This window comes from Caretta caretta, chromosome 6 (assembly GCF_965140235.1).
Source record: "Caretta caretta isolate rCarCar2 chromosome 6, rCarCar1.hap1, whole genome shotgun sequence".
Taxonomy (NCBI): Eukaryota; Metazoa; Chordata; order Testudines; family Cheloniidae; genus Caretta; species Caretta caretta.
Genome location: NC_134211.1, coordinates 65,549,431 through 65,576,998, shown reverse-complemented (window position 1 = coordinate 65,576,998; position 27,568 = coordinate 65,549,431). Strand labels below are relative to the sequence as shown.

The following is a 27,568-nucleotide window of genomic DNA, read 5'->3' as shown; positions in this document are numbered from 1 at the left end:
TTTATTTTTTTCAGACATTTTAAAACAATTTTTAGAAGCCACGGAAACATTTCTTTTTGATAATGTTGAGAAATAGTTTGTTTCAACATTTCTGAAATGTTTTCTTTTTTTGTATCAACCAAAACAATTTGCCAAAACCTATACAAATTTGCAAAGTATTTCAGTCAGCCTGAATCTGCATTTTTAGTCAACAGTTTAATCTGTAAGACGTTGTGCAACTCTGTTAATGTCTGCTGGACTGCCAGGATCAACAGTTTGGGAATGGGAGGTATCAATCATTTCATAAGATTTCTCAATGACAAACAAAAGGGATGTTTTAAAGACATTTAGGATTCTTAGGACTAAGCAGAATGTCTCAATTGATGCTATTCAAGATTGGGACTAGGAACAAGGAGATGACAGATGGGACTGGTCAACCTTACACTCCAAAATACTATATCTAAAAGCACAGAAATACCGTAGTTTAGTCTCAGTAAGTTGCAAACATTAGTTCCAACTGCTCTAAGGAGATGAGTTTCAGTTATTTAAAGTATGAAGTCACTTAAATCTTCAGTGTTTTTGTCTCCACCAGTGGGCAGACAGGATGATTAGCCTCGTTCCAGATGTATAAGGGGAACAAAGTTATAAGTTTTTTATTAAATAGGATCTCATTTAGCTATTCCTTTGATTTATAGTTCAAAAAGCATAAAACAACACTTCATTTTACTTTAAAATGTTATTTACATGATTATCATTAAGTGAATCTCAATAAATCCAAGAAGTGCCGTATGCTAGGATATGGATATTTCTCTGGTTAGTACATGACAGCATTATGACTAAGTAAATGCTGTCAGCATAATTATTTTACAGCACAATATATGTGCTATCAGGACTTATTGTTGTGTAAGAAATGTAACAATATACTTAATAATAACTACACACATTTACATAGTACTTTATTTATTATATATACTAGAATAGTAGTTCCTAAAAGCCCTATTATGCTAGGAGTTGTACATACATATAGTAAGAGATTGTCTCAGCCCCAAAGAGCTTACAATTAAGGTAGACAAGATAGGCAAGCAAGAGAAGGAGCATTATCCCCATTCTAGAGAAAGAAGACCAAGGCACAAAGAGACAAAGTGATTTGCCCAAGGTCACAGAAAGTCTGTAAGAGAAACTGAACCCAAATCTTCAGAGTTCCAGTCAGTACCTCAATCACATGATCATCCTTCCTCTCTTTACATCATCAAAGCATAGTACAAACTAATATAGATATAATTCTTAAAGGCTTTCCTAGGTACTTCCTGCACTTCCTACATCCAATTAGCTGCTGGTTAAGCTTTCTAAACTGCCTTTTTCTTTCCACACCCTCCACTTTTCCATTACAACGTTAGTATCCAAAAGTGTAAGTGGAGGGTTAATGGTGGAAGTTTAGCCCAGGCCCTTGTTGTGAAATCATGGAGAAGGCATGCATGCCAGGAGGATTTGGTCATTGAATCCAAATGTCTCTAAACTAGGTGCTCCTATTTTGGATAAACTCTCAATGATACAAGGATATTTGAATTATCAGAATTAAACTGACATCTTAGTGATATGAATAATTGGACTCCTCTCTCAGAGCTATTGATTTAATGTATCTGTAGATCTAAGATATTGCACTAGCAACAGTATACTTATCTACATATCAAAAGCAGTCTTCACAGCCAGAAGGGATTTTAGAAAAGCTTTGTATATTGCTGGAAATGAAACCTTAGATTCTGAGAGAGAGAACATACAAATACAAAAGAAAGAGCCTAACTTTAAATCTAGTGGGACTGCAGACTTTCAGTCCTGTGGATCTCTTTTACCTTTGCACTCTACCACCTCTATGTTGTCAGCCTTGCACCTGAACTATTTGGACTGTGAACTGTACAACACATGAGGTCTTGCCTTTTCATTTACCTGTAAAGTGGCAGATACAATTATGGTACTATAAATATCACTGTTATTTTAAAATATCCCGTCATGTTCCAATTCTCACCATGTCAGAGCTATCTTCCAACTGGAAAGTAAAGTGGACTTTCATTGTTCACTTCTATGTGGATCTCTTAGTTTACAGCTGGCACTCAAAGATAAAAATATTCCAGCAAATAAAAACTATTCTTGCATCTTTTTACTATTCTATTTAGTGCAAAATCCAGCCATTATGGCAAATTCTGTCATTATACTAGTTTGGGGCCTGACTGGAAGTCCATTGAAGGTAATGGGAGTCTTTCTATTGACTTCATGGGCTTTGGATAAGGCCTGTAACAAGATCTGGGCCAGCTAATATTAAATTAACTTTACTGCAAGGAAAATTCCAGTCAGTAGTTGTATGGGAGGCCTCCAAGGCAACACAGTGTGCTGCAGACAGCATTGTGGATAAGTCAGTAGGTGAGTCAGTATTAATCTACTACCCCAGCATGGTATTAAGGAGCACTGTGATTTTGGATGGCCACTTTTCAGATGAGACTTTAAAATAAGCTACTGATCTAATATTTCTTTTAAGAATAGGAGTGTCAGCCCCAGCATCCTGGCCAAATTCCAACTTCAGTTATTATATTTTGATTCACGAAAGCCTCTCTCTATAATTTTGTCTAATACAGCATTCCTTTTCAGTTCCTCTACTAAAATTTAATAGATTTGAGCTGTTAAACTAATGCTATGTTCAATCCTAGACCTGGCTGCATTACATGATAACATATACTAAAGTAAAGGCTCTAGGAATATTATGGGTATTTCTTTCATTTTAATTAGTATTCATTAGCTAGAAGGGAACACTATTCCACAGAGGTATCCCTGATTAAGCAATTTTTAGCTCTGATTTTTAAAAAATTATTACAGAATTGCATTTCTCTAAAATTATAACAAGCTATGGCAAGTTATTAATTTTTGTCTACAGAATAAACTATATTTTAAGATCTAATGAGCACTTTAATGATTTTTGGGAAAGCTGAGATAATAAAATTGAAGGAAATAGAGAAGAATAAGAAGAGTGAATTGCACACTGAACAAAATTATTACCTCATTTTCCTTGTAATTTTATACTGTAAGTCTGATGTCAGAAGCATCTAGGGTTACCAGCAAGAACTAGCTGCCCAAACATGCTGTCGCTGCATGAATTGGCAGTCTGTAAACTAGAATAATAGACAGTAAAAGATATAAAGATAACTTAAAAAGTCAGTTGACGGAATAAAGCTAGTAAGAGTACACAATTTTTTTCTTTAAGGAAATATAGGCACTTTAATTTCTCCATTCATCTCTCTTTGACCAGTGTGACTTTACACACACACACAAACTCAGCATCCAGGTGCTAAAGGGAACTAGTGTTCAGAACTGTCATTTCTTTCCCATCACTAGCCCATACATTCCTATGACGTGCAATAAGGCAAAAGAAGTACAAACAATATGGAAAGAGGAAAGATAACAGAAAGGATACATTATGCGTTACTGGTAGTTAGCAAGCCACCCTTTGATATCCTCAGCTTCTGGATAATGGATCATTTGCATTATTTATACCATTATACCCTTAGTAATAATATCCTTCAGCTAGAAATGGCACTTAAAATACAATAACTTAAATTCTTATATCACCTCATATTTCTTCAAAGATATCCAGATCATGATTTCAAATTATACTGCAGTGTAACAACCTGTCCTCAGAGAACATTTTAAAAAGTTATAAAGGTTATATTTTAAAAGCCATTTAATATGAAATACTGAATGGTTCCCACTAATGCATGCTACTCCTAGAACACCCAGAGGCAAGTACACCCAGCCCACCACGTTATCCCTATGCTCCTCCCACACATGCCCATTACAGTGCCCTCCAATCTGCCCATTCCAAATGACCAACTCTCCACCAACGTCACTTCCTCCACCTTATTTTGTTTGTAGCTGTTCTCAAAATTACAAAACAATCATTTGGCCCCAGCACCAAGACAGAATTAGACATCCCAGCTCAACTCTAAAAACCTTGGGGGGGGGGAAGACCCACAGTCACTACTCGTATAAAAAACATATTGAAGAAAACATATAAAAAAAGATTTCCTGTGATTACAACTCATTTCACATGGGAATGAGGAGACAGTAATTATGCCAATTAATGTCCCTCAAAGACCAACTGTAAACATGAGAAAAGATGGTCTCTAGTGTTCTCCTCTCTTAATATAGCTAGTTGTATAGTCAGTGTAAAGCAAGAGGATTGCTGTATTGTATCATGTATCCTGTGACCCTGACAGAATACAGACTATAAAGAAAATTCATTGCTCTGATTGGTCCATTAAGCAGCCCTTGCCTAATGAAAGAAGCGCTGCATATGTGAACAAAACCAAAAGTCACCTTGTAAGTCATTAATGCTCTACACCTGGAAAAAGAGGAAGGGCAAAATTCTGTGTAAATGACCATGAACCAAATTGGGGTGGGACAAGAAGCATGGGGTAAGATGGTGCCTCAGAAGAGGCTAGCAGACACACCATAATGCACTCTATTGGTTAATAGAAAAGGAGTACTTGTGGCACCTTAGAGACTAACCAATTTATTTGAGCATGAGCTTTCGTGAGCTACAGCTCACTTCATCAGATGTCTCTAAGGTGCCACAAGTACTCCTTTTCTTTTTGCGAATACAGACTAACACGGCTGTTCCTCTGGAAACTATTGGTTAATGCTACTCCAAAATGAAGCAGCACGTGCTCTCCCAGTGCTTGCTGCTGAGGGAAGTATGCCTGCAGTGGGGCTTGTGTCTGGACTGCTCTCCCCAACCATGCTCCATCAGGGGTGTGAAGTTTCACCAGTAGTGTTAACTGTGCACCCTATCTAGTACTCCAAGGGAGGCATGGATCTATTATCTTCCCTACTCCTTCACAGATGTGCTAGGAAGTAAAGAGTCTCTCTGAACTGTCTCCTGCCCCCAGCTCATCTGTACAAGAAAGATTTTAGGGATTTTTCCCTAAACAGGAGTAATGTGAATACACCTGAAAGGCACAGCAGATAAATGTCACTTCTTAATTCACTGTAGTCACTCCAACAATGTTGCAATGCAAAATAAAAAGGCAAATTACTCTACTCTAATTTATCAGCTCCACCCTTTTCTGCAACACAGATTTATTGCTAGCAGATTTTCTCTCTAAAACCATTGACTCTAGGGCAAGTTCTTAATCAGTCATATCCCCACCTAACCTACATATTCCAAAATGGGGCCACAATAAAAAATAATATTTTTTTCTTTTTAAAGACAACACAAACTTTAACAATTAGAACATTACAAATAAACAATTTAAGTGCAGTAGTCAATCTCACTGTTAATACTTTTTATAAAGTTAACAATGGATATACTTATTTAAACTCCCATCAATATTATATCTGAGTGCAGACCTTAGACAAAGGACGTGACAACAACACTGTCCAATGGGTATTTCTAAGTTATATTGAAGTCTTAAATATTTAACACTTTTTTTAAACTGTTTCATGCCCAAGATCCTTTTAGCAAGAAAAGTTAAAAGTGCCACATGTGCAAATTGAGGTCATTATATCCCAAATGATAAAACCAAACAAAATGATCTAATATTCCTACATTTTCTGGAGCATCTCTCTTTGTTTAGTATTGTCTTTAGACACTTTGGCTGAGAGGAGGACTGCGAAGTGAAGCTGTGCAATTCTTTTGGCTGAACTGTTCTCAAGACAGCACTCTTCTATAGAAAGAGACAGGACTCAGGAGAGCATATAAATATCTTATAAAGCACTGGAACACTCCTGTGACGTTGCACTCCATATGCTTTATGGAAATAAGCTAAGGAGCGTGAATATAATGTAACTGGAATATGCTTCATGCAAAAGGTCTCTTGTAAGGTATCATTACAAAGCTTATAATCTACTGAGCGTGTTCATCCTATTTGTATGTATGTATCATTCTGGTATCTAAAGCTAGAAATATGAAGTATTACTCTAAAGTCTAATTGTAACTATGCAAAGTGTGGGCCATTAATGGTGTCTTGGAATCTTAATGGCTCCCATTAACCAGAACAATTGGTTGTAAATGGCTCTGTTTACTCGCAAACCTTACTGGGTACGTGCAAGCCAACCCTGAAAGAATGGAGAATGAGGTCTTACAGTGACATGTGATCATGTCACCTGGTACTGGAATCCATCTTAAACCTGGTGCTTTTCCATTTAGAAGGAAGGGTGGGAACCCAGAGAGAGACAAAGGATTCCCATCTTGTGCCAAAGCTACAAAAATAGGGGGTGGAACAGAACAAAGGGGCTGGCAGTCATGAGAAATCCCCTAGTTACCACCTGAGCTGGAACTAACAAGAACTGTACCAGGGGAAAGAATTGGGTCCAGACTAAGAAGGAGTCTAGGATGTGAAAGAAGCTTATTGGAACATCTCTGAGGGTGAGATTTACCTGAATTCAGTTTCTTAATGTATTAGGCTTAGACTTGCGTGTTTTTGCTTTATTTTACTTGCTGACTTACTTTGTTCTGTCTATTATTACTTGGAACCACTTAAATCCTACTTTTTATACTTACAAAAATCACTTTTGTTTATTAAATTAACCCAGAGTAAGTGATTAATACCTGGGGGAGCAAACAGCTGTGCATATCTATCAGTGTTACAGAGGGCAGACAATTTATGAGTTTACCCTCTATAAGCTTTATACAAAGTAAAACGGATTTATTTGGGGTTTAGATCCCATTGGGAGCTGTGTGTCTCGGTGCTGGAGATAGGAGTACCTGCTACGTGATTTTCAGTTAAAGCCTGCGGCTTTGGGAACGTGGTTCAGACCCTGGGTCTGTGTTGCAGCACGCTTGCATGTCTGGTTCAACAAGACATGGTTCTGGAGTCCCAAGCTGACAGGGAAAATGGGCTCAGAGGTAGTTTCAGCATGTCAGGTGACACTCCCAAGAGGGTCTCTGTGACCGAACCCATCACAACTCCATGATTAACTTTCAGCAAGAAGTAGCTTTTATTTCAACAATGTGAAGTAACAGACAAAAAAAGTTTCAAATTCCACACTCGCAGCGACTCTACCGCTGACCTGACCCAAAAGAAAGTGTGAAAATGCAAGAGGCCCAATTAATGACCTTATGCAAAACAGGACCGGGGCCACTGCTCTTAGCTAAACTGGTTGCTACAGCACAGGGCAAGGGCTACATCTCATTTACATAATTCTGCAGCAAAACTGTTTTCTTTCTTTATTAACGTAATGGATTCACATAACACAAGAACTAGGGGTCACCCAATAAAATTAACAGGCATCAGGTTTAAAAAAAAACAAAAGGAAGTACTTCTTCACACAACACACAGTCAACCTGTGGAACTCATTGCCAGGGGATGTTGTGAAGGACAAAAGTATAACTGGGTTTAAAAAAGGAATTAGATAAATTCATGAAGGACAGGTCCATCAATGGCTATTAGCCAAGATGATCAGGGATGCAACCCCATGCTCTTGGTTTCCCTAAGCCTCTAACTGCCCGATGATGAGACTGGATGACAAGGGAGCAATCACTCACTGATTTCCTGTTCTGTTTACTCCCTCTGAAGCACCTGGCCATTGGCCACTGTTGGAAGACAGGATACTGGACTAGATGGACCATTCGTCTAACCCAGTATGGCCATTCTTATGGATTATGAGTGTTCCTGGTTTTAATTAAGGATGGGAGAAAACATGATGAACCTCCACCCAGTTTTAGAATAGAAATATCTTTGCAGTTCTGGAACTGTGATAGGCCAGCCAGAGCAGGAAAACATTATCCACACTTAGGAACAGTGTAAACACCTTTGTGCTGAGCATTATCTGGATAGAATAGAAAGTGTAGACTGTTCTGACCCCTCTTCCCCCATTACCACCTTCAATTTACCAGCCAGAAGGAAACATGGGCAGGGGTGCTGGAGCAATTTATATAGTGGGGTTGCGGAAAGCCATTGAACCAAACTATAAATCCTGTTTATGATGGAAACCACTTCAAGCCAGGGGTGCAGCAGCACCCCCAGCACCCATAGTTCCAGCACTCCCATGTCCATAGGTGCAAGAAATCTGACAAGAACTTGTTCTTGTGATGTTTCCGCCTAATTTTGCAACAGGTTATCTGAACTGAATCTGAATTCTAAAAATGTTGAGGTTTGTCTTAATAATATTAGGTCAGATGGAGGAATTTTATAAGACTTGGTTCAGGTCCTAACCTACAGGATGCCCTATGTATCCTTCAAGCTACTGGCCAGAAAACAAGATTTCCATAAGATTTGGTTTCATTCCGATATGGAAAATAAATGAGCCCTTTTGATTTTTTTTGCAAAAAAAAAATGGACAAATACAGAGAAAGACGAACATCCAACCCAGAACATCCCTATCCCAGTGGGCAGACCCTCACCTGGGACATGCGAGACCTGGGTTCAAGTCCCTATTCTCAATCAGGTATAGTTAGGTTATTCTGGTCTCTCTCTCTTTCTGGTTTTGACAAGAAATGCCATCCACAACCTGAGAAACCTTTGTGACAAAAGTTTAATCAAAACTGATACGTTTCTGTAAAAAAAAAAGGGGGGGGGGTGTCAAAAAATTGCCAGCCAGTTCTACTACATAGCATAGACCTCCTCAGTGAATTCGTGCCTTTTCATAATAATTTAATAATTTGCTCAGCAGTGTGCACAGTTCACTGAACAAACAACAAACAGGTTCAAAGGGGTAGTTTTAAATTTATTTTGTTTTGAAAATTACCAAAAATATTTAGGTTAGAGAAACAAGAAATGGTACACCGGCTCTTGCTAATTGTTTCTCCTACTGCCATCTCAGTGGTGCAGCTTTCACTATTTAGTTACAGGAAGAATTTTTTTTATTATTATTATTTTTAACATACCTTAGGGAATACCATGATTAAGACCACGCTAAATAATTACAGTTATTAGCCATGGCTGAAAAAATATGAAAGCCCACAAAGTGACTGAACACAAATGCTAAGCTAGTTACTTCTGTTACAGTCTCTTCTATATGTCTCTCTGTGGAAAGCTTTTAATAAAGATTGTAACCATGAGATTTAAAAGCAGGTGGCCCTGAGGATTATTAATATATAACCAGCCAGTTTATAGTTGGCAAAGTAAGCAATTTTAACTATAGTCTACGAAACTGAAGAAAATATTTAAATTAGTTACTTAGAAGAAGCCATTTAAACTGTCTTGAAACTAGAACATTAACCAATATTAAAAATTTAAAATGTAATTAATTTTTTTCTTTTTGATTACCAATGTTTAGCCCCTGTTTTCTTTTCAGGAATACATGGTCTAACCACTTGGTAATTATCAGGAGAAACCATAAGTTTTTTAAGTTACCACAGTATTCTAATATTTCAACAGAATTTATTATAAAAAAACTTTTAAATTGTAATTTCTTGACAGTATTTTAGTCAACTTCCTTTCACCAATTTATGTTGAAGTTTTGAGGAGGGGTTTTCTTTGTTTTGGGGGGAGTGGTTTGGGGGAGGAGATGTTTGTCTGTGGCGCCTTGCTTCTAGAAATGGGCAGAATGAGTTGTGAAGTGCTTGCTATTTAAGCAGAATAGCAGGAGATGAGTTTGGGATGCTTACATTAAAGTCTTTTTATATTCTTTTCCTTCTTATATGTATGAAATTATAGGAAAAAACTTTTTATGCTTGTTTAAGTTTTTATTATTGGCTCCGTGCCTACAGGTTTGGCTTAGGTGGCACTTTTAGCTCCTCAATATGCAGTTTGTTTAATGAATACCTAACATTTCTCAATTGCCTTTATTTTTCTTGTGACGGGAAAGATTTAGATAACTTTTAAAGTTAAAAGTAATTTTTTTTATTAAGTCCATTTTAAAATAATTTTTACTTTTATTAGTGTTTAACAGGAAATTAAATTCTGTTTTTAAAAAGTCCAAACACTTCTGTTCTTTACATTAAAAAGATTACGTTTTCAGAACAATTTTTTTTTTACATTAAGTAACCTTTAGAAAGTCTGTAGCCTAAGTTGGTGACTTTACATGACAAAGTTTGTGACCATTTTTTGTTGTTGTTTTTCTGCGTTGGATGAGCGTTTGATTGTGCAGTACGAGTAATTAAATTCCCCATTACTATAAATATTATATGTTTAAATGGCTTCTGACATTAGTAATTAGTCTAGCATCAAATGACCTTGCAATATTTGTACATAATCTGTTTTACTATTTATATAACAATAAGTACAGGCAGTTGTTATATTAAGGCTTTTGCATTTAGATACAAAATATTTGCAAATATACATATTAAAAGAAGCATATGCCATTTAAGCATCTGAGAAACAACAAAGGTTTTCGCTTTTAAGTCGGAAACATGAGTTGGAAAAAAACCTGTATTTTCTGTAAAACATATCCCACCATAAATGTTTTCCCTAAAAATGTTTACATGGTTTGTCTGCTTGATGTTTACTTGTCTTTGGGAGGTCAAAGCAGAAATCATCTGGAATTTTTGTCATTAGCTTTAATATTTTGTAACATAATTACCTATGTGTACTGTTTTACTTACAAGCCTCCTAGCTATAACATTCTTGTAGGTATATTTTAATATTCAGTAAAGGTGCAAACAAGTATGTAACAACTTAAAAAATAAGATATAATTTTATTAATATTATTTTGCATCAATATTGAGACCTTTGCCCCACAACCATGAGGCAGGAAGTACTGTGTTTGCCTGTGGGGCAGCAAAACACACTTTGGCATCTGGTTGGGTTAATCAGTCTGCCCGATATTTAATTTCTGTCTTCTTCAGTTCATTTAACTTTGGAAAGAGAGAGACGGGAAAAGGAGAAACAAGACAACAATTTAAAAAAATCAGGCAATTGCTTCCCCTTGAACATGATATGACAGCTTCTCATGGAAAAAAAAAGAGCTTCAGAATGTCTTAAGATACAAAACATGGCTTTTTAAATGGAATTTCATTTGCATCTATTGATGGTCCTGCACACATAATTCCATTTATTGAAATGAATCCTCCCACGCAAAGCTTAACTCAGAGCCTCTTGAAGGAAGCTCCTAATCCTCCAAAGTGATATTTTATTAATCAGGACAGAGAAAAAGTTTAGCTGAAGTTCGCTTTTTTTTTTTTTTTATTAGAGTCTCTCTCTTTCTCATATCCACTTTTGTCTTAACTCCTCCCTCTTGCATCTGATTTTAAAGTTTGAGTCAGCATTAGAAAGTTTAGAAGTCATTAGTGAAATGAGTGATGGTGGCCGCTGTACTTAAACAGCACCAAAGTTGCTTTTTCTGGGAGAGTGGCGTTATCTATTCAGGACTAAGCCACAGCATGTGGGTGGCAGCACATCAGCCGACATACGCTGCAGACCCAGCACAGTTTATTCCTTCCCCTAGTAGAAGGGAGACCAGGTGAAAGGCTGTGACTTGTTATATCAATCTCCTTCTTGCTCTGCTCCAGGGGCAGCACAACACCATCCGGCGGCCCCTTGCTAAGGGCAGATTGTTCATTCAAATTACATAGAACCACAGTTTCTTTTTCATAACATCAAAGAATAGCTTTTACTATTGATTACATTTCTCCAATCCACTTCAGCACTTAATCAGTTGCTGTGGACCTTTATTACAAGTGTGCTACCACATGAGAAAAATTACTTAATTCCTGAATATAGTGAGTAATCGATGTATAGTTGACCAGTGGAAAAATCTTTGCACTGTTGGAATTTTGTAAATCCTTAGATGAACTCTAACAATTCCTACAACACACACGCAGAACTGAGTACTAGCACTGTTCTGGAATTTAAAAATAAAGTATCACTGTTTTACTGCAGTATGAAAAAAAACTATAAATGAAGAAACCATGAAATACTGTATAAAGATAATGATATTTAAATGTTAAAGGGAACATTTATGCATGTGTCAGATTCAATCTGTTATCAAGGCTTGATGCTGCTTAATTTAAATCACCATTCCACATGCTGTGCTTCTCCAATTCAGATCAGTGTTGCAGCATTTAGAACCACAGAAATTAGAGATGGAAAGAGACCTGTTTGATAAGCGCATCCCTCCCCCTCCAAGTACAGGATTGTCAAGGTTCCTCCCCCACTCTGAACTCTAGGGTACAGATGTGGGGACCTGCATGAAAAACCTCCTAAGCTTATCTTTACCAGCTTAGGTCAAAACTTCCCCAAGGTACAAAATATTCCACCCGTTGTCCTTGGATTGGCCGCTACCACCACCAAACTAACACCGGTTACTGGGGAAGAGCTGTTTGGATGCGTCTTTCCCCCCAAAATACTTCCCAAAACCTTGCACCCCACTGCCTGGACAAGGTTTGGTAAAAAGCCTCACCAATTTGCCTAGGTGACTACAGACCCAGACCCTTGGATCTTAAGAACAATGAACAATCCTCCCAACACTTGCACCCCCCCTTTCCTGGGAAATGTTGGATAAAAAGCCTCACCAATTTGCATAGGTGACCACAGATCCAAACCCTTGGATCTGAGAACAATGAAAAAGCATTCAGTTTTCTTACAAGAAGACTTTTAATAAAAATAGAAGTAAATAGAAATAAAGAAATCCCCCCTGTAAAATCAGGATGGTAGATATCTTAGAGGGTAATTAGATTCAAAAACATAGAGAACCCCTCTAGGCAAAACCTTAAGTTACAAAAAAGATACACAGACAGAAATAGTTATTCTATTCAGCACAATTCTTTTCTCAGCCATTTAAAGAAATCATAATCTAACACATACCTAGCTAGATTACTTACTAAAAGTTCTAAGACTCCATTCCTGGTCTATCCCCGGCAGAAAACCAGCATATAACAGACACACAGACCCTTTGTTTCTCTCCCTCCTCCCAGCTTTTGAAAGTATCTTGTCTCCTCATTGGTCATTTTGGTCAGGTGCCAGCGAGGTTACCTTTAGCTTCTTAACCCTTTACAGGTGAGAGGAGCTTTCCCCTGGCCAGGAGGGATTTCAAAGGGGTTTACCCTTCCCTTTATATTTATGACAAGGATATAGCCAAAGGTAGAGGATGTATCAGATCTTAATCTCCTACCGACCTGGGGCCTGAAGCTGTTCACATTACAGTCCACAGGAGCAAGGCTGACCCTTGATTAGTTCTTTCACATTTTTCATAGCACTTTGAGCAATGGTGTAAACACTAGAGATCAGTATTGGCAGCCCCAGCCATTCCAAAACTATGAAGCAGAGAGCAAAAATTCATGCCATTGGCTTTTGAGATTTTAAAATAATGAATTTCTTTTTAATTTGCCTTCTGGCTCCCAAGTCTTCAGGGCATACTCACCTCTTGCTTGCAAGCTCTTCTCCATAACCATAAACACTAAAAACTTACCTTAAAAAAAAAAAACGAAAGCAGAGATTCTCATTCAATCTCTTGATTCTAGCATTAAGAAAATTACCAGATATTATGAGATTCATAATAAAATCATGAGAATTGGCAGCCCAGATATATTTGAAGATACCTTCAGTGATTATTACGACTTCCTTAAAGGACTACAGAAAAATTCACTTAATCACAGTGTGTGTTGGGCAGCCATGCAATCCTGGAGGGGGTGTGTGGGAAGGCCTGCCATTTTAAAGATAAATAAATTCAGCCTGTTCACATGTATCATCAAAAGATGACCAGAGCAGCAGCCGGAGACACAGGAAGATGATACTTGAGGTCGAGGAACAGCAATATTATCTGGATACACAGTATGCACTAAATCAAAGACCACTAGAGAAATATGTAACCTATTTTTCAAAAAAGGGGAAAAAAGCAGTTGTGGAAATCTCCTGCTGCAACTCTAGACTTACCCTCTTGACACATGCCATCAAACTGACAACATGGCTGCTTGCTGATCCATTATTTCATATTTAATTTTTTTATAAAGAGAATTTTAAAGAAATAATTAGTGATTTAGTCATGATTTACATTGCATCAAGTGATTAGAAACTATTTTATATTCCATCACAGTTTTCTGTGCGTGGGGTGATGAGAACATTAAAATAAAGGGAGAAATGTTTTTCTGAGGGATTAATAGATTATCAGATGCACTGTATGAAGGAGAAGGGAGTTAGTCAGAACAGCTAACTACTGAAGTCATCTAAGATCTGTTCTACAAAGTACAGGTTGTTTCCATTCATAGCACCCTGAGAAACAAAAGCTCCAATGGTTTGTGTACAGAAGGAGCCATTATACCCAAGAGATGGGTCCAAATCAGAATATACAGGTGTATAATAAAAATAAATGTGTGATTGATGCCAGAGAGCTATACTGTGATTATAGGAACCAGAGGTCCTGGTTTAATGAAGTCATGTAGCTTAAGTAGGGCAGTCCCAGACTTCCGCTCAGTTCTTGTGACACCAGGTTTTTACTAGAATCTTGAGACATCTCATTTCTCCTGGCTCTGTGCACCCCAGCCAACATCCAGGAGGTGGAAGCAAGGAGCAGCTTCATGCATATACCACTATCTCTTTCTCAAAAGGGAAGAGTGAAATGAGGGAGCACAGTAGCAGGAAGGCTGAGGACCTCCAGGAATCCAAGAGAGCAGCCAGAACAGGTGTGGCATTATCATGAATTCACTTATTTAGTGGGAGGAAGCAGTAATTTAATTTGAGGGAAAGAATATTTATTGACTGGGGCAGAATTAATAGGCTTTGCGGAGCATTTTTCATTCTGTCATTCATGTCTTTCCCCACTTTTTCTCTGGGGGTTGGACTGTCATGTTTAGTTCTTGCATGGGCCTCTAAAAACCTAAGAACCTACCTCTGGCATCTAGGCACAAAGCAGCAGGAACTGGCTTTTATGCTTCCAGCAGATCTTCAGGTTGCTCAGGGACTCAGCACTGGAGGAGGATTTTTGGGTCACTCTGGACCATAGCGGTAGGGGAGAAGAGAAGGGTAGAGGAATATAGAGAACTCGGGGGCATAACATGGGAATGCAGGAATTACAAAGGAGTAAGATACTTAAGTGGAAGAAAGAGTGACAAGAATGAAAGGAAAATTGTGAGAGGAAAAAGGGAGATTGAGGAAAAAAACTGCGGAAGAAGGGTGAAGAAAGGAGAATAAGGGGGGGGGCAAGAGAACTGGGAAAAAATGGAGGGAATATGAGTAATAAGGCTCTGAAACACTCATCTGACGGGTGACGACTATCATAATCCAAAATGTTCATTCTGAACCATTTTACCAGTACAACCATGTGTCAACCATGATGGCTAGTCCACAGCTATCAAACTACAAATCTATATTTGCATTGGTGCATTGTGCAAAAATTTGAACAGCTCTCCCATTCCCTGAGTTGCTGGTGCCAGGGCCACTTTACACCTGGAGCTCTTTGGGGAGTCCTTCTGCATAAAGTCCTGGAGTTCAGAGGGAGGACTGGCTAACCTAGTTACAAAAGCACAGCTAGGTGATCCCATCTACATATTATGTAAAAAGAGAGACTTACAATTCAGACAAGGCCTTATAATTATTCCCATACAGCCTAGCTCACAAACAAGATTCAAATATAGTGCACTCACACTGTAGGAACCAAGAGTTATTTACGTAGCTATGAACCCTATCTGAAGTCATCTCTGTGTAAGGGGACTGTTGCCCCCTTACTAACATTCAGTGGGGGTGTTTTGGTTGGCTAGCTCCCAGTACTAAAAAGGGGGAAGGGTCGATGGGGAATCAGGACCCTGAGACTGACAGGAGGAGGAGAGGCCAGTGCTCCAGGTTAGCCTGAATGACAGGGCGAGCAGGCTAATCAGGGAGTCAGGAGGCCAGGGAGGTCCCATCCTCCATGTGAGCTGGAATTGCCTGGGTCAGACAGAGTGGGGGCTGAGCAAGGAGAAAGCAGGGGCCCAAGCTGAGCTGGGGAGCAGAGCTGTGCCAGATCCAGAGGGACCAGAAAAGCAGCCCAGAGAGAGCAGACCCTGTCCTGGGAGCAGAGACGCAGCAACCAGAGCCAGAGGCACAGCCCAGAGAGAGCAGACTTGCCCTGGAAGCAGAGCTGCAGCAACCAGAGCCAGAGGGGCCAGAAAAGCAGCCCATGAAGCAGGTCAGTGCTGGGAGCAGAGTCACAGAAGCAGCCTGCAGAGCAGAGCTGTCCTGGGAGCAGAGCTGTAGCAACCAGAGGCAGAAGGGCCAAAGAAGCAGCCCAGGGAGCTGGAGGCAGAGCAGCAGCAGCAGGGCAGAGACAGATTGGTGCAGCTGGAGCTGGAGCAGTCTGGAGCTGGGTGCGGTGAGCAGCTGGGGAGAGTGAGGGGGACCCTGGGCAGCGGGCCCAGCACAGGGAGACGCCTCAGCCAAGAGGCTCTGCAGGCCAGGCTTGGATCGTAACCCGACAGGGCGGGGGCGACACTGGGAAGAAGGGTCCTACCACTTAGAGCCTGAGAGCGTGTGGCCACCACCAGAGCAAGTGTCCAGCCCACAGCATCCCTGCAGCACAGCCAGGGCCTGAGAGGGAGGCCTGGGACTTACAAGGAACAGACTGTGAACTGCCCTGACATTCCAGAGACACTGTTTGTGGTGTTCCCTGCCACAGAGCGGGTTGATGTGTTTCCTTTAACCTTTCCCATTTTTCCTTATTCTTTTTAAAATTGTTGATTAAATAACTTGCATTTGCTTTAACTTGTATGTACTGGTCAGTGGGTCAGAGAAGTGCCCAGCGCAGAGAGACTACCCTGGAGTGGGGACACTTGTCCTTGTCCTAGGTGACCACATTAGGCTTGGGGGTCGAGCCCCGCAGGAATCCTGCCTGGGCCCAGCCTTGTTGGGGTTACGAGGACTCTGCCAGACAGGAGAATGGAAGGGGAGTTCTCAAGGGCAGGGAGGCCACTGGGTAAAGGAAGTGGGAGCAAGGACTCAGATCCTTTCATTAGCCCACTTCACCGGGGTAGTGCAGAAGCCAGGAAAGTTCCCCACAATAGCGGGACTATTCCCCTGCTTACATATGTTACAACCTGATTAAAAATGAGGTAAAAATACAGATGGGCCAACAGTAGATGCCTTTTTGTTTCTAGAAATTGCTGCTAAAAAGCATGAGATAGCCTATATTTAAGTATTAATATTGTTTGTTCAGCTCAGTAGTTTCTCAATTCAGTTTGGTTTGGCTTTTAAATGAACAATCCAATGCTTAATGATGATTTAGGCAGAAAGAAAACAAAACATTCATATTTAGCTATTTGCACAAAACATGTGAAAATAAAACAGCAAACATGCTGAAAAGACTCCAAGACCATAATGTCTGAAAAATGCTAGCAACAGCAAACACACATGGAATGATATGAGAAAGATGTTGAGAGAGAGAAAAGGACTCCTCCTAACAAATATGAGGAATTTAATGCTGGTATACCTAGGCCTCTAGCTGAATTGCCCTTAACATCCTCCCCGCTCTCCTGCAAAACACACTGGCTACTACGACAACTCCAAAAATGGGTTTTATAGCTCCTGGTCCTCACTCATCCTTTTTCCGTCCCTAAGCATTTGAGAAAAATTATGACAATGGATCACTGTCATTAGTCTCTGATAGCTCCCAAGAGACAGTTTTATCATTAGAGTTACAAAAGGGACAAGGGAAAAGAGAGCCAGAAAAGACAGTAAAACCAAGTAAATAAAAGAGAGACACTCAACTCACTGAAAATGAAGAAGATTGCAAAAAAGTATGAAGAAAAGTCTAATTTTATGAATTATCTGCTCAGCGAAAAGTATTGCTCCAAGCAGAGAAGCAATACTCGGGAGTTAAGGGACAATATTTCAAAAGTAAAGAGGTCCATGTGTGTGTGCAAAACAAACAAAAATTATTGCACATATGCACTATGTGCTTACCCGCTTACTTCAAATGCATTCATATATTAGAGAAAAGCATAAGCAAATGACTTATTTGCTGCCTAATGACTGTTTGGCATGCATCTTCCTATTTGCATGAACAATTGTTACCTAACTTTGTTTGCACAGTGCCTCGTACAATGGAGCCCTCATCTCAGATGAGGTCTCTAGATGCTATTATAATACAAATACAAAAATACCCACAACATAGGCACATCTTAGTTAATGTACCTGCACCACCAACACCTGGTTTTTAAGATATGCTCCTTTTGTCATTTGTTCAAAGTTTTAGTGGTGTGGCGTTAAAGGTGGAGATCAATATGCCACAGGTAGACCAGGTGCCAGCTCAGACCAAGGTCCCTAGGCCTCAACAGAACACTGACGAATACATAGCTGGCTCACCTGTATATTAGTACGGTTTAAATAAATAGGTATTAGATTTACAAAAATGTGTCTAGTGTTTAGACTTTATGAAATGCTTGCAAATTGCTGCATGCATTAATCTCACTTATATCACCTGTATCCCATGTTATCAGATAATCTTTAAGTGTTTGCTCTGTAACTGTAAAAGTGTTTGCTCTGACCGTAAACCACCAGTCAGGAGAGAAGCATTACCAAGTGTGAAATACTAGCTGGGCAGGAGATAACACCTCCTGCGGCAAACAAAAGAAGGCCCATAAACCTCAGATAAACCACTATGGAAAATGAGAGGACAAAAGACTGCTGATCGCTCTCCCCCCACCCCGAAGGGGAAACATGCATGTGAACTTACCCAATCAGCTTGAATTCTCAGGGGCAAGGAATAGAAATCCCTACTAAGAAGAAACTGTATCTCTGTGCTGCTTGGACTCTATGTCGGCAAGATTTCTAAGCATAAGCAAAGGACCCCCAGTGCTTGGCCTGGGTTAGCCTTAAAGGACATAAAGAGCTTCCTTATTATAGAAGCTTCGATTACCTTTTGAAACTTAAGACTAACTCCTTCATGTGTAAAAAGAAAAGGAGTACTTGTGGCACCTTAGAGACTAACCAATTTAGTGGAGCATAAGCTTTCGTGAGCTACAGCTCACTTCAAAAGCTTATGCTCCAATAAATTGGTTAGTCTCTAAGGTGCTACAAGTACTCCTTTTCTTTTTGCAAATACAGACTAACAAGGCTGTTACTCTGAATCCTTCATGTGTGTATATTTACCAGCTTTAAGTTTGTAAATAACTCTCTTGTTTCTTTTTCCTAGTTAATAGATCTTTGGATAGCTTATTATAGGATTGGCTACAAGCTTTGTCATTGCTGTAAGATCTCAAGTGCAATTGTAATGGTAAGGGACCATCCTTTGGGACTGGGAGTAACCTGAATATAATTGTGATTTTTTGGTGTAAGTAACCATCTATCACAAAGGCAGGCCCACCTGCATGGCGAGATAGACCAGGGTATTTGAGGGGATTGTCTGAGACTCCATGGTTAAGCTGTTATAGTGCCTAGGGAGTTTACACTTGATACCCGGCTGTTGAAATCTAAGTATAGAACTTACAGCCATCTGGGCGGGGGGGGTATGCCCTGCTTCCTAACAGTCTGTCCTGAGGCTGGTATTCACGTTTCTGAGCCGCTGCAGGACAGCTTTTGACAATCAACATCACAGCTTCCACAGACCAACATTTTGCCATATTATACAAACTTAAGGATCGTTAATATATATCCTGCAGCTATAGAATTCAAACCATGACAATGCACTTCATCACATGGCTTCCCTACCCATTAAGCAAAAGGTCCGCTGTGCTAGCTCAGCTCAGGAAGATCTACGCAGGTCTGTCACACTGCAGCCGATGACACACTTCAGCAGGGCAAACGGAGATGACAACATTTTTCACAGATATCCATTCAAAGTAGCCAGGCAGAAATGAGGGAGGAGAAGTAGGAAAAGGAAATTACTAAGTGTTCTGCTGGTTTATTTTAGGAAATGACAAGTGTGGAACAAGGAGGGAGGGAAGGAGATGCAAGATGCAAAGAATAACTTCCAGTTGAGACCAGTTCAGCACTACTCCTACTGTGGTTGGATCACTAGACTGTAACTTACCAGATTTTAACATTGGGGGTTTATATAAGAGGTATACAATTTTTAAAAGGAAGTATAAAATGATTTTAGGGGTTAGCTTGGGTCTACTGAAACACCTTTAACCTTAACTCTACAAAGGATTTTGTTTGGGAACTTCTCTGTTTTTCAATAAGTGACAAAAGTTTTAACTGAGTTGGTATATAAGGTACACAGGACATGATCCTACTCTGCAAGTTCTTATTGTGGCTCAACAGTGGACAATTTTAGCATGTTAAGGGGAAGCATGTGTGGTTAGAGCAGAGAGGAGAGGGATGTTATTGTTCTACAGTACTTTGGGGTACATATCAGTAGTGGACAATGGAGGGGAATGAAGGAGAAAGGGTCTTTTATACACATTGAAATTTTGTAGTTTTATTGTATATAAAAGACCCATCTTTATACATCTTAAAACATCTCAAGAAGGATATAGCAGAAATAGAGAGCATTCAGAGATGGGTGATGAGAATGTTAGGGGCATGGAAAAGACTCACATGGAGAAAGATGACAGGTTTCAGAGTAACAGCCGTGTTAGTCTGTATTCGCAAAAAGAAAAGGAGTACTTGTGGCACCTTAGAGACTAACCAATTTATTTGAGCATGAGCTTTCGTGAGCTACAGCTCACTTCATCGGATGGAAACAATTGGGACTGTTTACCTTAGAGGAAACATTATAAAGCTATATAAAATAATCAGTGGTTAACTCTTTTAAATAATCAAAGCATAAGGACTGTCGCGATATTTAACTCTCTGTCCCGCATCCCAACCGATGTACAGTCGGGATGCCATTCATCCCGATATTGTAGGGTTACCAGGCCTCTGGCTGGTGCGGGGCAGGCAGGCACCCTACCCAGCTCTGCACCTTCAGGATAGGTTGTAGATCCTTGATGATGCGCTTGAGAGGTTTTAGTTGGGGGCTATAGGTGATGGCTAGTGGCTTTCTGTTACTTTCTTTGTTGGCCCTGTCCTATCATGTGCAGTTAAGTTTTGTTACTGCCTGTTGCTCTACTTTTTTTACTTTCCCCATCTAACCTGACCTCTATCCTCTACCAATTTGAACCAGCAACACTGTTATTCCGGTCTCTCACTCTCTGTCCTCCCGGTTAATATACCCTCTCTGTTCTTCTCCTAGTAGTCCTCTCCACATCACCATTCCAGATTTGCTTGCCTTCTTACATTCAAAGTGCTTGCCAGTTCTGTGTTTCCATAGAGTTTACCTGGAACACAGGCTGCGAATGTAAAAGTTATTTTTAAAAAAAATGTTAACTAACCTTTTTTTAAAGAAATGGAAATGTTTAAAAAGTGGCAAGACAGAGAAACATTGAGGTTAGCAGACCACTAAAACTTCTTAAATGTGTCAGGTGCCAGCTGCAAATTCCCACTAAAATTACTCATAACAGCAACTGCCTTTTGAAATTGAATTTTATTGCTTACTTAAAAGACCAAATGAGTAACAACAAAAATTCACAATTTAAACAGTTCACTGCTGGCAAAAATTCCAGGTGTATCTGGCAAAACTGAGCTCCAGAGGTAGAAAAGTCCTATTAGATCATCCAATTCATCTCCCGCCCATGCAGGATTGTTCCCTATGATGTATTCTTTAGAGCTTTGTTCAGTCTAGCTTTGAATATCTCAATCAATGAGACTTACAAACTTCCCCTGGGAGACTATTCCGCAGCCTAAGAGATCTCACTGAGAGACTCTGATATTCAGTCTAGAGTTTCACTTTTTTTATTTCATCCTATTGCTCTTGGTTATATTCCTCAACTACTACCTGAATCAATTCCTATCCCTCCTTCGTGCTTACATTCTTTGAATATTTTAGAATGCTATGGCCCTGCTTAGTCAAGCCTTTTACTCTTTCCTCATATATCTTTCCCTCCAGCCCCCTGATCATTTTTTGCTGCTACTCTGAACTCCGTCCAAATTCACCAATTTATTTCTGGTAATGAGTCACTCAGATTTGTTTTGTTTATTTACTAATGCCAGATGGCATCAATGAATGCTTCCTCTCTTGATATGGTCCACAGAGTTTGAACTTTTAGGGGCTAGATTTTTAGAAAAATACACCAGAGCTTGGATTTCAAGGAAAAGTGACAGCCCTGAAAATGAATTAATACTTTCTGCTATTGTTTTTCCTCTTCCAGCCTTCTTTTGCATTTCTCCCTCTTCCTGAACCACCCTCAGCACCACCCACAAATAGAAATAAGCAGCAGCATGGCACTCACTTCCAGTGAAAGCCCTTGTGTTTAGACAACTCCTGCTTCCATGAAAAGTAGGCTAAAGGATAAAAGAATGTGCTTTAAATACAATTGTAAAACCACAAAATTAAAAATTTTCCTATGTGCTGTAATCACATCAAAAGCAAAATCCAACGTCTTTGCCAGACATGGCCAGAGCCACACAAAAAGTATTGTTACTAGTTTTTAGTCACAGTTCAGTACATGAGTGGCAGGAATCAAATGTGGCTGGCAGAGTGCAGTAAAATTCTCAACTAGTCCCAAAACCAGAGGTGAAAGGGGGCCAGTACAGGCTGGTATGGTGTACCGGTAAGAAGTGGCCACCAGTACCTGTACACAGCTGATGTTAAAGCGCTGCCGTGGCAGCACTTTAACGTCACTGCTCCTTTTGCCCCTCACCCCGCAGGGCCACCGATGGGGGGGGGGGGGGGCAAAAGGGACAGCTGCCCCAGTGTCCGGTCACTTAAAAAGGGCCTGGGGCTACCGCTACTGCAGCAGCAGCTGGAGCCACGGGCCCTTTAAATCACCGCTGGAGCCCCAGCTGGTGCAGGCCAGGCAGCATGGAAGGGCAAGCTGCGGGAGGCTGACCCTCCCAACCCTGCCCCTTCCGCCCGAGGCCCCGCCCCTTCCGCGGGCCCAACTCTGGGGCCCCGTACCGGTAAGTCTTTCATCTTATTTTCACCCCTGCCCAAAGCTCCACAAAACAAGACAAATTACAGCAGGCACTTATTACAATCCAGCCCACATCACCCTATCTGACAGACCTGTTGGCTTCTTTGGGCTACATCTTGAGGTACACACAGAGATAGGAGGGTAGCATGAGCTTTAGCTGACTGGAAACCACCTTCTGTGACTGACAGAGCGGTATCACTACAGAACACAGACTTCTTTTCTGATGAGGTGAACAAGGCCCTGCTGCCAGCCAGACAAGAGTGTGTTGTAAGATGGGAGCTGGGCTGCTGGTTTTGAAGGAAGCTGCTGGAGAGTGCCCTTTCAACATTCAGTGATGATATGCCTTGTGACTATTATCAACCTCAGCACCAGAAAGTTAATTCTGAAGGAAACAGAAATAAAAAGGATTTCTCAAAGAACCTGATTCAAATAGCAACCAGAACAGTAAAGAGGAGGCTTGCAAGCCACTGTAAAGAGCAGCACAAACTAATTAGAGCTAAAAAACTTCATTTTGTTTTATCCTCATGTTTATGTGTACAGAGACATAAAACTAAATGGTGACTGTAACAAGATGGTTTGCCCCTTTAAGGGGCGAGGGATCTGGGGCCAGACAGCCCTGTTTTGAAGCAGAGCCCCTTTAAGAACAGGTGTTTGGGCTGGTAGAGGGGATTATCAGACCCAGCTGGGAAGGGGGTCAGGTAACTACCTAATAAGACCTGATTCCTGTAAAGGCTGAAAGAGCTCAGTTGAAGGGGGGCTGGAAGCTAAAGGAAGAAGGCTGGCTTGCGTGGCAGGCCCTGGACCAGGGGGAATCCCAGGCAGATGGCATCTAGGAGGATAGGGAAGAGATGGCTAGAACAGGGAGGGCTCTAGCAAGGAGCCCCTGGGTCAGGGGAAAGTTAGCTGTTGGCTTTATGTTAAATTGTTTTATTTGGGGATTTGCTGAAGATCGTCCATGCATTCAGTAAATGGTGTCCTGAAGAAAAACCTGAACAGACACTGGGTATGGCATGAATCCTTTCTGGGCTGGGGAGACATGCCAGCAGCCTATAAATAACCTACACATTACATTCTTGACATTCAAGTGTTGGCTTCTTTCTTTGGAGGGATAAGGAAAAGAGAGAATTGGGTTTTAATACTCTTATTCTGCAGCTGAGGAATAAGGAACAAAACACTTTCCTTGGAAAGGTACAAACTAACCCTGATTCCCCACTTTGAACTCTAGGGTATAGATGTGGGGACCTACATGAAAGACCCCCTAAGCTTATTCTTACCAGCTTAGGTTAAAAACTTCCCCAAGGTACAAACTTTGCCTTGTCCTTGAACCGTATGCTGCCACCACCAAGCATTTAAACAAAGAACAGGAAAAGAGCCCACTTGGAGACATCTTCCCCCAAAATATCCCCCCAAGCCCTACATCCCTTTTCCTGGGGAGGTCTTGATAAGAATCCTCACCAATTTGTACAGGTGAACACAGACCCAAACTCTTGGATCGTAAGAACAATGAAAAATCAATCAGGTTCTTAAAAGAAGAATTTTAATTAAAGAAAAGGTAAAAGAATCACCTCTGTAAAATCAGAATGGTAAATACCTTACAGGGTAATCAGATTCAAAATATAGAGAATCCCTCTAGGCAAAACCTTAAGTTACAAAAGACACAAAAACAGGAATATAGATTCCCTCCAGCACTGCTTATTTTACCAGCCATTAAACAAAAGGAAACCTAACACATTTCTAGCTAGATTACTTACTAACTTAACAGGAGTTGTAAGGCTGCATTCCTGATCTGTTCCCAGCAAAAGCATCACACAGACAGACCAAACCCTTTGTTCCCCTGCCTCCAGATCTGAAAGAATCTTGTCCCCTCATTGGCCATTTTGGGTCAGGTGCCAGCGGGGTTACCTTAGCTTCTTAAACCTTTACAGGTGAAATGATTTTGCCTCTGGCCAGGAGAGATTTTATGACACTGTATACAGAAAGGTGGTTACCCTTCCCTTTATATTTGTGACACTTGCACACATAACAAATGCACTAATAACAGACAACTACAAAGGCTCAGAAAGTTAGACAGCTACTGGATGAGCTATGTTGAAAAAACAGCACTTACCAGCCCTAAACACAAAAGCACCATCCTCAGCGAAACCCAGCACCAGAAAAAAAAATCACAGCAATACATTAGTGTAATAACAGTATTACTGAATGATATATGGAACATGCTAATCAAGAAGTACAAGTGCACTTGGATGGAGTATGGATGAAATTGTGATAGTACTGACATCTGGTGTACCCAGAGTAGAGAAATTAATCAAATGGCAGGAGCATTTTTCCCCATTAATATTGCAGATCACGCAACAATTATTTTACAGTGGTAATAGTGAACTAGCAGCAGCCACAGAAATTGAATACATTTATAAGTGCAAAAACTATGTGAGGAATAGAAAACTGGTGAACATAGTAAAGTAAAATCACATTTTCAGGACTGGATAAAGTGTCTCAAATGGAACCAAGGCCCTCAATTCTGGGTGATGAAACCAGAAACTTGGTGGCCTCCTTCAAAGTACAGGTCCCTGATGAGCTTGATGGTGGTGGTTGGACCTTTCAGATCGTGGAATCAGGGTAGCTGTAGCTGATGGTAAACAACTACAGCTACTTTTCAATTAGCAGCTTAAATGAATTTATATCACATTTAAAGCCAAAACGAAAACACATAATTACTCAGAGAACTGTAGTAGGTTAACATTCACATTCCAGATCTAACATGCAACAACAAAATCCAAACCAAGGTTATCAAAAACAGCAAGTTCAAAGCTTGATGCTGTGGATGCAACCCAAATTATTTTCCAGCATATGAAAAATTATCTGAGATCACAATCGTGCAGTGAAAAACAAAATCTTGGAATATGACAAAAGCATATTTCCCTTATTTATAACCATTTTGTTAAACAAAGAAATGAGTAAAAATAATTTAAATTAGGACTGTTCTATATACGCAAATGTCATTTGTGCTGAATGACGTAACTTAATAAAATTCAGCATTTCTCTCAGGGCACAGATAAACAGATGGTAGATCATAGTTTTTCCTGATTTACGCAAGAAATTTCATTTTTAGTCAGCAGTTTCCCACACTGTATAGAAAACATTTTCAGTGTTTTACTGTTCCTTATAGAGAGACCCAATTCCATAGTCCACAGACACACAAATCTGAAAATAAATCAATGCTCTCATAGCTATAATTTAAAAGATTGTTTTTCCTTCAGCTTTAACTCCCCCACCCCCAGAGTACTTCAAAATGAGACATTTTATCACAGTGAATGAAGGTACTATATCCATCTGTTTAAAAAAAAATAAAAACAATACTGTTGGGGTTTTATGCTACAGTTTTATAAATTAAGCTTCATAGGCTGCCAACTGAGATAAATTACCAGTCAGGATTTCAAGTCATTTCCACCTCCCGTTTTAAGCACCATGGTTCTTAAATACATACATCAGTTACCTCAAAGGTACCATCAGGCCGTTTAAAAATTTGTACTTAATCCACTGTATGGAAGAACAGACTATATATTGGATAAGGGTCATAAAGCATGTAATTTTTAGTAAATTGAATAGGTAAATAATTGCTTCACTATTAAAAATATGAATTGCAAACTGTATTAGCATTGGTCTAGTCATTTCATATAACAAATGTTTATATATTACATCTACAAAAAAGTAGTACTTGCAAGCATAGAGAAACATCAGCCCTCAAATCTTATAAGTATTTGCTGCCCTATGAAATGTAAAATACATGCTCTCAAACCGAATAAAAGATATATTTAACTTTTAAAGGGTCAATAGGATCCTTCTACAGATGGCACAGAAAGTTTTTAAAAACAAGCACAAATTCATTACCTTTCTGTAAACAATCATATTTGGAGAATTCTCCTCTGGGTCAGTAGTTTCCACATTACTTTGATCAGTGGCTCCTTGGGCCATGCTTAACAGTTGTCACTCACACTGCAAGGACAAGAATAGAATACAATGGAACATCAAGTCACATAGAAGTATGATAAGATACATTCCAAATTCAAAGATAGATATAGGAGAGAGAAATGCGCTCTGATCTCATTCCTGCGGAGATTTGTCACACTCACTTGCAGGATAGCTTGTATGTGTGAGACAGAAAAACATTTTCATTTTAATGAAACACTCAAAGGACAAGAAATACTTAGCCACAAACAACTGTCTTTATCAAATAGCTGTCTTTCCCCATTTCCAGCCTGACATTGTAAGACCCTTTTCAGAAAGTGGGAGATAAGTGTTTTGCACAAAACTTCCTCCCCTTACAATAAACCCAAAAAAACAGAGCACTACGGGCTGCTATCTTCTTAGGAATTTACTTCTTTTCCTTATATGCTGTATGTGCCTGAGACACCCCAAATCAAATTCAAAATGGAGAGAAAGAATACACTTGAATGAATTTCACAGGAACAAGTCAAATTGCTACTGTTCTTAAGGGAGAACTCTCACTGGTAGAAACAATGGATTGAATGTCATGGATGCATGGCACATCAACATCAACCCAGCTTCCTCTGTGTCAAGGTCACAGTTTGAGTCGCAGCATCTGTACCAGTTATGAACCTGTTAGTTATGAACTATAGAGACTGCAAAAGCCACAGGAGGCATTATTGCCCAGTGGAGGCCAACCTCAACCCAAAGGAAAATAGGTATCTGTAAACTGAAAGCTCCAATCTACATGTGATTTATTAGGCACTTAAGCTGAAATTTTCAAAAGCAACTAAGTGTCCTTGGAACACAAGTCCC

General features: G+C 39.9%; 1 protein-coding gene across 5 annotated transcripts in view; it reads right to left on the bottom strand.

Annotated features, from left to right (window-relative positions):
- The window catches only part of RGS6 (regulator of G protein signaling 6), a 526,529-nt gene that overhangs the window by 475,112 nt on the left and 23,849 nt on the right, over nucleotides 1–27,568 (bottom strand). For 4 of the 5 annotated variants that reach the window (XM_048853871.2, XM_048853873.2, XM_075129659.1 and 1 more), the window contains exon 2: nucleotides 26,657–26,761. In XM_048853871.2, coding sequence (XP_048709828.2) covers nucleotides 26,657–26,740 — 84 coding nt within the window. In that variant the 5' untranslated portion in view covers nucleotides 26,741–26,761. Of the gene's footprint in view, nucleotides 1–26,656; nucleotides 26,762–27,568 lie in introns of those variants that run through there. The other variant, XM_048853874.2, reaches the window with a different exon arrangement.